Source organism: Platalea leucorodia (assembly GCF_965183815.1).
Source record: "Platalea leucorodia genome assembly, chromosome: 9".
Taxonomy (NCBI): Eukaryota; Metazoa; Chordata; class Aves; order Pelecaniformes; family Threskiornithidae; genus Platalea; species Platalea leucorodia.
In genome coordinates, this window is record NC_138831.1 from 47,156,975 (window position 1) to 47,169,699 (window position 12,725).

The following is a 12,725-nucleotide window of genomic DNA, read 5'->3' on the forward strand; positions in this document are numbered from 1 at the left end:
CCACCCAATCGAAGAGATTTCTTCAGAGATTTTTTTTTTTTTCCTTAAGGTCTCACAATTAGCAGCTCTCTTGAGATTATACAGTGGCTTTCTATTCTTAGCATGTTTCTTCCCTCCCTCTCTCTCTCACACGCGCGCACACACATACACTTCCTACTCAAAACAAGACCCAGCGAAACCCTCTGCCCACATAGTTACAATTCCCAAGAGAACTTTCATATGCTTTTGTTTTGGGCAGTGACAATGTGCATATGTTTTGATTTCAGGCCCCCCCCATTGGTTCCCATGCTTCAGCTTAATGAAGACAGACCAGCTATTAAACTCGCCAGTTTCAGCAAGCTATAACCCAGCTTCTGGAGTTCCTTTGACCTTGCAAGTTGGAGTGAGATTTTTTTTAATATGTTGCCTATTCAAGGATATTACTGAGTAAATGTTTTGCTTTAGCAAATGCAGACATTTTCCCATTGGTGTTTGGTTTTTAAAGTGTAAGGTGCTTGGACTCTTTTATAAAGAGCATGAGATAAAGATCAAGATTAGTAAATTAGATAACTGCTATGAAGAGGAACAGCAAAGTTACCCCGAGTTTTTTAAGTCGGCGAGAAAAAGTGTAAGAACAGTGGAAATGGACGGATATGTTTTTGTAGTTAAGTCATTCCTCATGATTAAAGTGAATTACAACTGTGCTAAAAATAGAATATCCACAGAGATATAATAAAATTGATTCAATTAATCTTCTGTTTACTTGTACATAAAGAGGTTTCTGATGAAAAATATTGCTGGGTATTTTGCAAGAAGTTTCTTTAAGCCTTTCCTGTTCTTCCTAAATACTATTACATGCCTGAAGAATGGAAAAGAAGTCTGGGGCAGTCCCAGTCAGTCAGCCGGTCAGTCAGGCTTCTAGCTTTAATACAGAGACGTAACAATTTTTGCTTTGAAACTTACATGAATCACAAATCATCCCTGTCAGGTGAATCCAGACACATCACTGTTTGAAGAAAAAAAGGTGATCCAAATGAAGAAGTTTGCCACAGATACATGAATTATAATACTGTTTGGAACTGAAAGACAACAAGATTTCAGCTTCTGGAGATTTCATGGATTCAAATTCCAACACCGTGGTTGTAACTGGTAAGATCTTTATTTTATTCTCCTTTTAGCTAGAGATGGTATGTACACACGCTTGATCTTTGTCATAAACAGTTCCCTAGAGGGAAAAACAGTAGCAAATGGTCATACTAACAATTCCAAATGGAAAATAACTTTCTGCTGTGCCTTCCTAACAAAATCAGATGCATGTCAGAGGAAAGAGACTGCAGTCTGCCCTCCTTACTGCCATCCAGTTTGGTTTGTTGTTCATTCTCTCCATGTTTTAATCTTTGTTGACATTCTCTCTGATCCAAACCACATAGCTCAAGGCAGTGCAGGCTAGTATTAGATAAAGCTTACCCGAAAGGAGCTCTGAAGCAAGAAAACCAGGTTGCATCACAATGTCACATAGTCAGTGTCCAGAATTAGAGCAACACATGGCAAGTTTCAGGGTCTCAGTTTCATGGCAAGGTAAGGAAGATTTAAACCGGAGATGCTGCCTCATCACTGCTAAACTAGACCATTAAATTTAAATATACCAAAGGAGCATGCCTGAACATGCAGCACAAGGGACCAAATTTGGAGTTTCTCTCGCTGGCTGTAACTACTGCTGAATCACAGCGGCAGAACCACCAGCTAGAGACTTCTGAGCTTTAAAAGGTTAAAGCTCTTAAGGAATGCTGCTACTGGCAATTCCTCTTGTTGCCACTGGCTCATCTAAAGGCAATCATTACACATATCTTGACATGTGAGTTGCTGGATAATTTTCCACTGCAGGTCATGTGAGGACATAGGAATGAGGTTGAAGCTGCATCAAAGAGATTTGCATCTTGCTGTTTTCAATTAAACACTTTTTTTTTTTTTTTTCCAATAGCTGCAAGATGGGCAGAACTAGTTTGGCTTGCTTAGACATAACTGCAGTTGAACTGAATAGGAGTGCAGAACAGAGCAAGAAGCATTTGCTAACCTCTTAGAAGGCTGACAATCTGGGTCTCTCCTATGGTATTTATGGCACATACCCTTGATGGGCATGCTTCTTAGCACCTTACTAGTTTTTTCTCCCCTTAGATAGCTAGTTAGGTGCAGAAATCTATTTGTTCAAATAGTTTTAGACTAGTGTGTTCCGTTAAAGACACAGGTGCATCTTTAGGCTATTACAGAGATTATCACAGCATGCCTCTGTTACATTTTCACCTGCTCATAATATAAACCTGCTGGCAGTGAGCCCAGTTTATTATATACTGCCTAATAATATTCAGCCACTTAGCTCTCCAAGTTGTTGCAGGTATTTCAGTACTGTAAAACTCTCTTACATTTAGCCATTTCTTTTCATAGAACAATTTTATCCTAGGCAGTAGTTTCTCATGGCCACCACTGACATGCATGTATTTCATTGTGAGCTATTTAATAGCTTTACTATAACTCTACAGTTCTGCACACACGTGTGCAGAAACATGAACAACAACTACAGCTTCAGAATGGAGTAGGTGTCACCCTGATTTTGCTCTGAAAGCAGAGTGGGACTAGTGAGGTTTTATGTTCCCTGTTAATGTGAAATGAGTACTATATTTCCCCTGTTCCCTCCCTATAGTACAAACTTAAACCTGGGGAAAACATTGTCCAAAATATTAGCACCATCAAGCTTTTCATAGAAAGAGAAAAGATTGATCTGTTATGAAATAAGTATTAACAAATTAAGAAATGCTTAAAGTCTAGCATTAATTAAGCTGTCATAAGCCTGCATTTAGGCTTAGTGGTCCCCCACATACAAACACCTTTCACTGTGCAAAATAGCAATCATATGTTGTCAACTATTTATTTGTCCATTTAAGGATTTTTAAATATTTAAGAGTTATAGCATTAAAACCATTTCACAAACTCATTTTCCTGCCATCCAGTATCTAAGACTTGGCAGCACTCTGGATTGAGAACAGTAATTGAGACTAATAAAGATAGCGGGAGTTTTCCATCAAAGTTTTTTATGACAAAATGCCCATCTGGCTTGATGGGCATTCAGTTGGGTTTTTTCTTTTTATTTAAAAAAAAGTCTTTCACAAAAGAGGATGAATAAAATTAAATGTAGTACTTTGGATTTAAGGAGTCCTTTTCCCTTTCCTCCTCTCTTTCCCTATGGGGAAAAAATGAAGGAAGAGATTTTGCCCAGCACCACAAAAAGCACATTTTCCCTGACAGAAAACTTAAGTTTTCATTACTTGGGATTAAAAAAAAAATTACAAATGAAATAAAATTTTACTCTTTCAAGCATTTTCCTTAAATATGCCTATCTCCTCCTTCATGAGCTTCAACAATAAGAACGGTACATTGGCTGTGACCTGGGCGTATTTAACACCAGATCTTTTGGTAGTGGTATTTCTGTGGATGATGATCCTTGCCCAAAATCATCATTTACATGATCTGTCCTGTTGGCTCCAGTACGTTTACCAGCTTCAGTGAAGGTTATCTCATAAGTAAGCCTTGACATGAATGAAGACTGCAGGATTAGTTCTTACATCAAGGCATATAAAAAATGAAAATACCATTCTCTTAAGTGTTATAAAGGCTAAATCCTATCTAAAAAACTCAACCTCCATAACCAAGAGTATGAAGTTAAAGAACAAATATGTGTGTGCATATATTTTGGCACCTAATCTACAATTGCAGAGCAAGCATAGGTTAAAAGCACCTTCCTTTCTTTTCAGGTTTTGGTCCCTTTAGACAATACCTGGTTAATTCTAGCTGGGAAGCAGTGAAGGTAAGCATAAAAAAAGGGAGGGAGGTGTTTTATTTTGTGGAGATCCCAGTACAAACTGTTCTCAGGCTTTCCATTGTGTTTAAGAAAGTTCTTTCTCATGACTCAAACAGAATTGTGCCTCACGGAGCCAACTCCCAACATGGAAGAAAGAGGATAATTAAGTAATGAAACATTATTTTATTTGCAAGAATGGTTTTTTGTGTGTGCTATTTAGGCATTTATCAAAATACTGGTCTTTTTATCCAGGGTGCCTTTTCTGCCACTAATGCATATGCCACGGGTTATCTCTGTCTTCAGTAAACAGATCATCTCATACCACAACTCATCGTGTCTGTGAGGCGATTTCCTTCTCATCCAAGTGTAACTTAGTGGGTTCTTACTGCCTACTTCAGGAATACAAAACCAAAAGCATGCCAATTCTGAGTATGTTTTCACATCTCAGCTTTGGCTTCCACTTTCAAATGACAGTGAAGTCTACAGTTAAAATTGAAAACAAGGTCATTCAGATTTCTTTCCCCTCCCTACACCTTGACTAGCAGTAACATGTCTAAGATGGAGTCTTGAAAATTCCTGCTTATTTCCTAAGTTCGTGGATTAGAACAAATTTAGCTGGGTGATACAACGACATGGTTTGGATACCTGGCTTTCAGCATAAACTTTTATGTTACAGTTGTTTATTTTCAAATTGTTGTTTGCGTGAACCCACATTTCTTGGGATGCACCAAAAATTTCCACAAATAGATTATTTTTCAGGAAAAGATCACTTGTTTTTAAAATATTACCTAAGTTTTAACAATAACATAACTTGTCTCTTTAAATATGCCTTACAAAATAAATACCCGACCATTGTATGTGAGAGTATGTCTGCTACAATGAAATAATTTACTAGTTTGGTACTTTAGTACTCTACCTCAACCTAAAGTGTGAAAGAACATAGCACACATGTTCAAACAGCAGGAACAGCTGCAGAGATTTGCTGAGCATGTGTGAAAGGCACATGCAAGGTTCATTCGTTCTCCCTAGCCCAGACAGCGGCCTTTCCTTGAGTTCAGTTACTCTCATAAGGTATTTATAAACAGAGTTGTTTTGAGAGGGTCTTTCACACAAGTTCTTAGCAATTCCAAGGTAGAAAGAAGATTAACAATGAAATCTGAAACTAGGTGGGGAACAGACAAGGTAGTAAAACTGAATTGGAAGATTGGTCCAATATCTGCAAGAAACAACAGATAATACTGGTAAAAATGGAAAGCAAGACACGTAAAACACACCGAGGGGGTTTTGTGCTATTAGAGAGACTGAAATAAGCCCATAAATATTGAACTCTTCTGGACACTGAAATGAAAAAGGTAGCTATAAGAAAGTATTAGTAGAGACAGAAAGATGATGACTCTACAGGACTATAACCGTATTACAAGTTTTGGTGACAGCTACTGAAGATCTGTCTTGAAAATGAAGTGCAGTCAAGCCAAAACAATTGAAAGAACCAGGAGCTAGTACATTTTCCCAAAGATCAAAGCTGCAGCAGCTCCACCAGCCTATACGTATTTTCTAGTCTAGCTTTGTTGGGTGAAGAATGCTGAGTGCAACTTGGTGTTTGGAAGAATAAATCTATTACTCACTTAAAGTCATGAGGGATGTTATCCCTGTAGGCTAACAAGAAACAAAAATACTTCAGTGATACCTTTCCACACCCCAGTCATCACAAGAGACCCATAAATTATCTTAACTCCAACTTGACATGTGCCCTAAACCACAAATCGTTGTCAGTTGACAATGTTCTTGCTCATTATTTCCTCATTCCTATCGGGTCTAATTTTGGGTGCAAGATCATCCTCTTCTAGCTGCAAATAAAACGTTCTTTATCTGCAAGGAAAACAGCCTGAAGCGAAAACGCCCCGATGAGATGAGTTTTCTGTAACAATGCCACGCGCTGGCTACGCCAGGAAGTTGTTAGGTAACAAGGGCTGCGGCGCTCCATAATGGAACAGATGTCAGTCCTTGTGCGTGGAGGAGAACAAATCCATTTCCCTCTGATGTGACACCCTCTGTGTGGAATTAATTCGTATTCATACTGGGGGTGCTGCTTTGGTTTCCTGTTCCCTGGCAAAGGTGGTTAATCCAGACAATTCAGGGAAATTTGCTGCAAGTCTGGAAGCACTTTGAATGTTGATAGGCTTCTCCACGCTAAATAGCAATCTCATGGTATTGTTCCCTTGGCCTTCTTCACGTGGGTAGCCCTGTGGTCTTCGGGAAGCTTATGCGTGTATATTAAATATAGCAACATTTAGTATTTACATCTGGAAGTAATCCTGCCTTGGCTTTGGGGTCCCTGCATGGATCACTAAAGTGATGTAAAGCCCTCCTGCCGAGTCTCTTTTCTGAGAACTAAGTGAGAGTACGCTCAAACTCATCCTCGAGAAAGTACTGAGCAGCCAGACCAGAGCTACGAGACGTGGCTGCTCAGGCTTAATGCCTTTGTAGCGTTATCCAGAACGATCCCAATTACTGCCTCAAAATGAACTGGGTTCTTATCGAAAGCCTGGATACCATGGAAGCCTCAGAGGTGATGTAACGCTGATACATGTCATTTTAAGAGTTCATATCCCAGAAGGGTCTTCGCACCAAAAGCATCCAAAATCCTGTAAAAATACATGTAACCGGAGTCCCAGGGTCTTAATTCCCAAAGCACAGCCTTGCCCTCCATGCTTGTCAAAATGGCGTCTTTGCCAAAGAGCAATGGCTTTACGTTTGTGAGCAATACTTGCTCTTACACACAACTGCTTCCTTAAGATCCCGGTCACCAGCTTCTCCGTAAGATGCTGTTGCACTCTGCCTTGCTGATGGGATCAGCCGTTTTCCCGAACCTCTTTTCTTGCTGTAGGAAGGATCAGAGATGGATCCAGTGAGCACACAGCCCATTCCAAGAGTTGCATCCCTTCTGCGCCCTCACTGGGCACTCAGAAAAATGGTTGTGTGATATTGTTTCTCTTACAGATTAACTACTTACTACTTTTTTGGTGAATAAGCCCATTTCCATTTTCTGAAATCCTCAGGAATTGGATGATAAATAATTTGATAACAAATCTCTATTTCTGCTAGTTTAGAAAGAGTTATTTGCTCTGAATGCTTGGATTTCTTATTGATACTATGTAGCAGTGTATTGGCCCGCATTGCTTGTTGTATAATATGAAAATATGATGTTCCAAGAACATGAGGAGTACCCTGTTGTTTTTGCACGAACCCAAGTTCTCATCACAGCACAAGACGACTCGCACACGAGGCATTCATCAGCATTGCATCCACGGAGTTCTCGTTCCTCAGCAAGTACCCTTCAAGTGTTCAGGGAAAGGGACAGTCGAATGGATCTGAAATACAGGTGAACCTCTCAATTCAGGGTCACTGAGAAAAGCTTCAGAGCTTTTATAGGCCCTGTCACATGGCCCAACATGGTTGTCTAGCACTAGAAAGACAGCTTCTCTTGTAGAAACCTGTCTCATGAAGTTTTTCATGGTTCTTGTAACTCCACTCACCTGAAATACCCTCCTAAAATACGCACAAAAGCTCCACCAGCAGCAGTTTTAACTCTGCAAGCGCAGGACATTCTCTCTAAAGGAAAACGCCACCAAGTATTTACTGTGCAGTTGCTGACAGATCGCAGCGAGTTACCGTGATGCGTTAGGTCTTCAGCACCACGCGGGACCCTCAGAATCCCAGATCCCCCGAGTTGTTTATTCCATATTGCAGGTGGATGGTCCCACCTAATAACCCTGGATCTGACCCTGTTTCTCTGTCTCCTCCAGAAACTCCTGTCTGGCACTTGGCAGCTAAATAACCTATCAGGGCGGGCTACCGTCAAGGTCAAAGTCCCCAGTTAACAGGGCACAAATGCAAGTTGAGTGACAACATTCACAGTAATTAAACTGTTAGTGCAAAGAACAGGTCACATTTCCAACTGCTTCTGGGAACTGGGTTTGCGATTGGGAGATGAGGATCAGATCTGTGAGTGCAGTTTTTTCATCCTGCCGCTTTGGAAATTTGTCATTTAATCTCTCTGTCTCTCTCCCTCTCTGCTTCAGTTTCATCATCTGTGAAACTAAGACGACATTGCTATTTAGTTCCTTAATTTCTGTTCTGGAACTTTCTTACATCCTTAAAGCTTTAGAAAGGTATCTGCAGGATTAAAACAAACAAACAAACAAACACCCAACACCAAACAACCAAACAAAAAAACTTTGTTTGCACCATACTTGCAGACTGACCGGGTCAGCCGATACCTTCTGGTTGTCTGCCTGCACCAACACAAGCCTTTTTGAATGAGGTTCACAAAATTAACGCATACAGCCCCCTTCCTGGCAACCCAAATCAGTGAGAACTCAGGCAAAATCAGTGGCATTTTCTGGAGTTTTCTAAAAGTTCAAGGTGCTTCTAATGCCGCGCGTGGCACACAACCACCGCATCTGAGCGCCACTGTTCCGTGCAAGTCCCTTCTCTGGGGAGGGCTGTGTAACAACGTGGGCCAGAACTCCGGTGGGCCGGGACCGTGACCGCGACTCGCCAGCAGCTCAAGGTCATCAGCTGATAATGCTGGAGGATTTCATTTCCCTTTTAGAAAAACTTCCCAACAAAGAATCTTCCTGCTTGCTTTTCAACCCCTTCTCCCACAAAAAAGTCCTCCAAAGCTTTTGTCCTCCTCTGAAGTTTCCTTTGCTGTTTCAGCTACAAAAGACAGGCACTTGTTTACTGAATCAACTCACTGGTTTCCAGATGCAGTCATCCTCCTCTACCCATCTTCAGTCTCTCACCTTAAATGCAAAAATGGTTTTGGTTAAGGCTGAGACAAGGAACAACCTTTGGGTTTTGTCCCATCTTTGCACAACATCTGGTCTAAGGGGGTGTAAGCCCGTGCTTAGGATTCTTCGACAACAAAGTAATACACATTATTGACAACATGCTGAAATTGCTTGGGACATAGCAAACAATCTTCCTTTGACGCAAATTCTCAGCCCTCTGCTATTGGGCAGCTCCCGGTTTTGTCCTGCACAAAAGTATTTCTGCGTGTTCCTCCCGTGACAAATGGTGACAAGAGGACGTCAATCCAGAGAGCACGCGAGGAGAGCAGCCTAACAACTCCCTTCGGGTCTCCACATTCTGTACCAAAGTTACGGGCAGTCGACTCCTCGCAGCCTTACAGTTAAAAAGGAAGAATCTCATTAAATGTTAAAATTAAAGATGCTTTAGAAAAGAAAATGCTAATTGTGAACCAGCTGGGGTTTTCTTTTTTGGAAGCTAAGGCACAGTACGGCATTCTTAAGCAAGATGATGCAATGGTCTCCCAAAGACTGTCAGCGCCCAGAGGAAAAAAGGCTGGCACTGTTCTCTCAATGTGTTTACTTCCCTGCAGGCATTGTTTCCTTGCTTGTGTCAAATAGTTTATTGAGCACAGCTAATCAATGTTTCCGCTGTCAAGAAAATTGGAACAGTTTATATAGGAAGCCAGTGTTGAAGGGCAAATTTCCCAGTTAGCACAGCCTAGGACTGCGGGCCTCATCCGCACGAGAATCCGTGGTGAGAAAGGAACGCTTGAGAAGACAATGACATTTAGTAAAAAGTCACAGGTTTCTTGGGCTAATCGCATACCTCTGCTCCCGACTTTGTGCCTATAGCCTGCCTTAGAGACTTCATCCGTACCCTCCCCTGTGGTAACGGTCTACTCAAATGCAACGGGGATTTCCAACCACCATTGTACTTTTCTGGGACAAAGCTTTCTACCTCAGATGCATTCCTTCTGCGTCCTGCCATTGCAGCAGCCTACCTTCTGCTTAGAGGCTTATGCCGTGTTCGATAGCCCTCTTCCACTGACAACATAATTTCAAGTCATTTCCACATGACGTTTATTCTCCAGACCGTCTCCCAGCCGTCTGGCCAACCTGCTGCGTCGAAGGGCGCCTTTGTTTCTTTCATCTCAATCCTGGGCATAAGTTTTGTTTCCTTTGGGAAAAGATCCCGTGTGGAACTACAGCTCTGCGTAAATGACAGAGAAATAACATCCCAATAAGCGACCTTTCCTTTTACTAGGGGACCATATTCTAGACCAAACAAGAAATTAAGCCCGTTCTAAACGTGACCTTCCTGACGCCGACGGTCACCTCCAGCAGAGCTTACCTGAGCCAGTTCACGCCAGCAGATCGCGTGTCACTTGGGCCGACAGCCAATGTGAATTCTCCCTCATTTGTGCCTCTCGATAGTGCAGGTTTATCTACTAGATCTTTCAGAGGAACACCTCTTGCCTACACCAAAGCCTATTTAGATGCTTTCAAGTGCGGACCCTTTCTGAGACATCCTGTATTTCGTGGTTCCCCATGGACCAGACCCTAAGCAACGGCCATTCCCACCCACTGGAGACCGAGCTTCCCTTTGGAAAACACAATGGCTCCACATGGATGTGACATTAGGAAATTGGTTAGCACATTTCAGTCTCTTTCAGTTAAAAAAGGGAGAGCTACCACAAGGCAACTGCATCTCACTGCAGACCAATGTTTAGGAACCGCGGGCTTAGACAGCGTTACACTGCACTTTCGCACGTTCTCTCAGTTGGATCAGCCGGATTTCTTTATCGCAGTCTGAGAAATCCAATGCTCTCACAAGTCCGTGGTGGCTTTTTGTGTACACAGGAGCTGTCCAAGAGAGGCCTCGGTAAAAACGTAGATCTGCGTATCATGCAGCTGCCGGTGGTTTACCAAAAAGCAAAGGAGCAAGTCTTCAAGATATGGACAACTCTTCAGCCAGTGGTGAGTAATGAGGAAGTTACCCAATTTTCCCCCTTCATTTATGAATATTGTTATTCTGAGTGGATCTTTAAAAAGATCTCCAAAAGAGTACTGCGCAGTCCGTGCATCAGACTGCTCTGGGAAGTGACTATTAAAACTGTGATAAAGGTTTCAAACTGGAACGTGGAGCACGCAGTAATTCGCAGGCTGTTTTAACCCCCTGCCATTTAAACAGCGTAACTGCACACTGAACAAAGGGGAAAAAAATCCACCATAAAGTGCAAAAAAGGTAGGGCAGCTCTGAAGTCCTGAGCTGAGCAGACACAACAAAACCAAACGAAAGCACAATTTTGTTCTCGTTTGTAATCTCTTATCGAAGTTTTCTTTGGGCATGAGCTACAGCAAGACTCCCTCCCTCGAAGCTAGTATTTCACATAACGCTTGGCACTATTGTGTTGCATGTTTTTGAAAAGCAGGTCTCATTTTTAATTTCCTGTTATTCACTCTGGTGGGAAAAAACAGCTTGCTGTTCACGTTGGGCTGGCTTCATCCGCCAAAGCAATCATCATCCTTGAGCAGTGTGGGAAGAACAAAGGCTACCGAGAGATGGATGCTTGTGGTTTTCGCCCAGAAGGTGGCTGTTGCATGCTAGATGGCCCGGAAAAGATTGAATCGACAATTAATATGAAGACTCTCTGGAAAAACATTTCAGTGGAAGGGATTGATATAATCTTTTCCAGAGATGCGGGAAGGTAAACACGGCATATTGGGGTCTCCCATTAAAAGCAGAAGTAACTCAATCAGCTCACTGAACCTTGAAGAATCTTTGCAATGACTTTGCCTCCAACCAAAATCACTGTGAAGCAAAGTCTTCAGAGGGGCACAAGTATGAAACTGGGATAAATTTAAATTTCACGTACAGCAGCCTTCAGGAAAAACTACAGCCAGTAGATACTTTTCCATGGGTTTGTAAATTCCAAAAGAAACAACATGGCACACCCTGTGATTACCAGCCCCAGTAAACCTGAGTAAACCCGAGTCTGAACGCAATACTGACTAGGAGCAGATTTTAACCTTTTTTTCCCAGCTGGGAGGGATACAAAATGTAAATACATAGACCGAGGAACAGAGCAGTTACTGGGACCTTTAGGATGATGTCTGTGATCTCATGATGTGTTTCAGTGGTACTGAAGCAGTTTTCTATTATGCTAGTCTTCATTTAAAAGGAAAACACAGAAATGATCTCATTTTTAGAAAATAAAACCCAGCTCATTTTGGCCCTTCATTTCGGGATTTGCACCTGCAAGTTAAAAGGCATGGTGGTAAGAAAATACCCCTCCAGATGGTGAGATTGTATGATTTACACAAGAAACTGTATTACGTGGTTGTAGTTGCAGTCGGCTGGGCTACCTTTCCCATCTCACGCAGCTTAGAGAAGCCTAGAAGAGAGTACGCAGCTTGTGATTTTTTTAATTTAAAGTTCCTTCTGGGTGGCTGTCTGAGAAACCAAACCATCAGATAAGGAACATTTGTTTCTCAAACCTGGTTTATTTCAGCATTTCCCTTATTCACTAAGCAAATGTTTTTAATAATTTCATAAACCAGAGCTGGTTTGGCTACTTACAGAATATTTAAATTTAATCGAAGTTTACTAATCCTTAATTCAGGTTTCTGGTTTTGTTTTGTTCTTAATATTGCAGGTATATCTGTGATTACACCTACTACGCTTCTCTGTATTATGGCAATGGAAGAGCAGCTTTCATCCATGTGCCTCCATTATCCCAATCGGTAACAGCAGACTTTCTAGGAAGAGCATTACAGACAGTTATCTTAGAAATGTTAAAACAGTGTGGGGAAGGGAGTAAGATGGATCATGTAAGAAAAAAATGAGGATTTCTTAGAATGCAATCCCTTACTCTCTTAAATGAAGCAAATCTAAAGATTATTTAAAAACCTTACATAAAGGATTTTATATTCCATGTTACTTTCAGTGCCATTCCCTTACAAAACCCAACCGTTCAGATCTCTTTGGTGTAAAAAGCTTGAGAGAAAAACCACATGACTTGCAGTCTGTATTGCTCACAATGATAAGGCTGCTTCAGATTTAAGAAAGCGTGAAA

The 12,725-nt window shown here is 41.5% G+C and overlaps 1 protein-coding gene across 1 annotated transcript; it reads left to right on the top strand.

Annotated features, from left to right (window-relative positions):
• Positions 1-1,051: 1,051 nt before the first annotated feature.
• PGPEP1L (pyroglutamyl-peptidase I like) lies at positions 1,052-12,495 on the top strand (the record flags this gene model as incomplete). Its single annotated transcript, XM_082321690.1, has 5 exons — positions 1,052-1,128; positions 3,786-3,838; positions 10,510-10,626; positions 11,128-11,357; positions 12,306-12,495. The coding sequence occupies exons 1-5, from the start codon at positions 1,095-1,097 to the stop codon at positions 12,493-12,495; spliced, it is 624 nt and encodes a 207-aa protein (XP_082177816.1). The 5' UTR covers positions 1,052-1,094.
• Between the last annotated feature and the right edge of the window lie 230 nt (positions 12,496-12,725).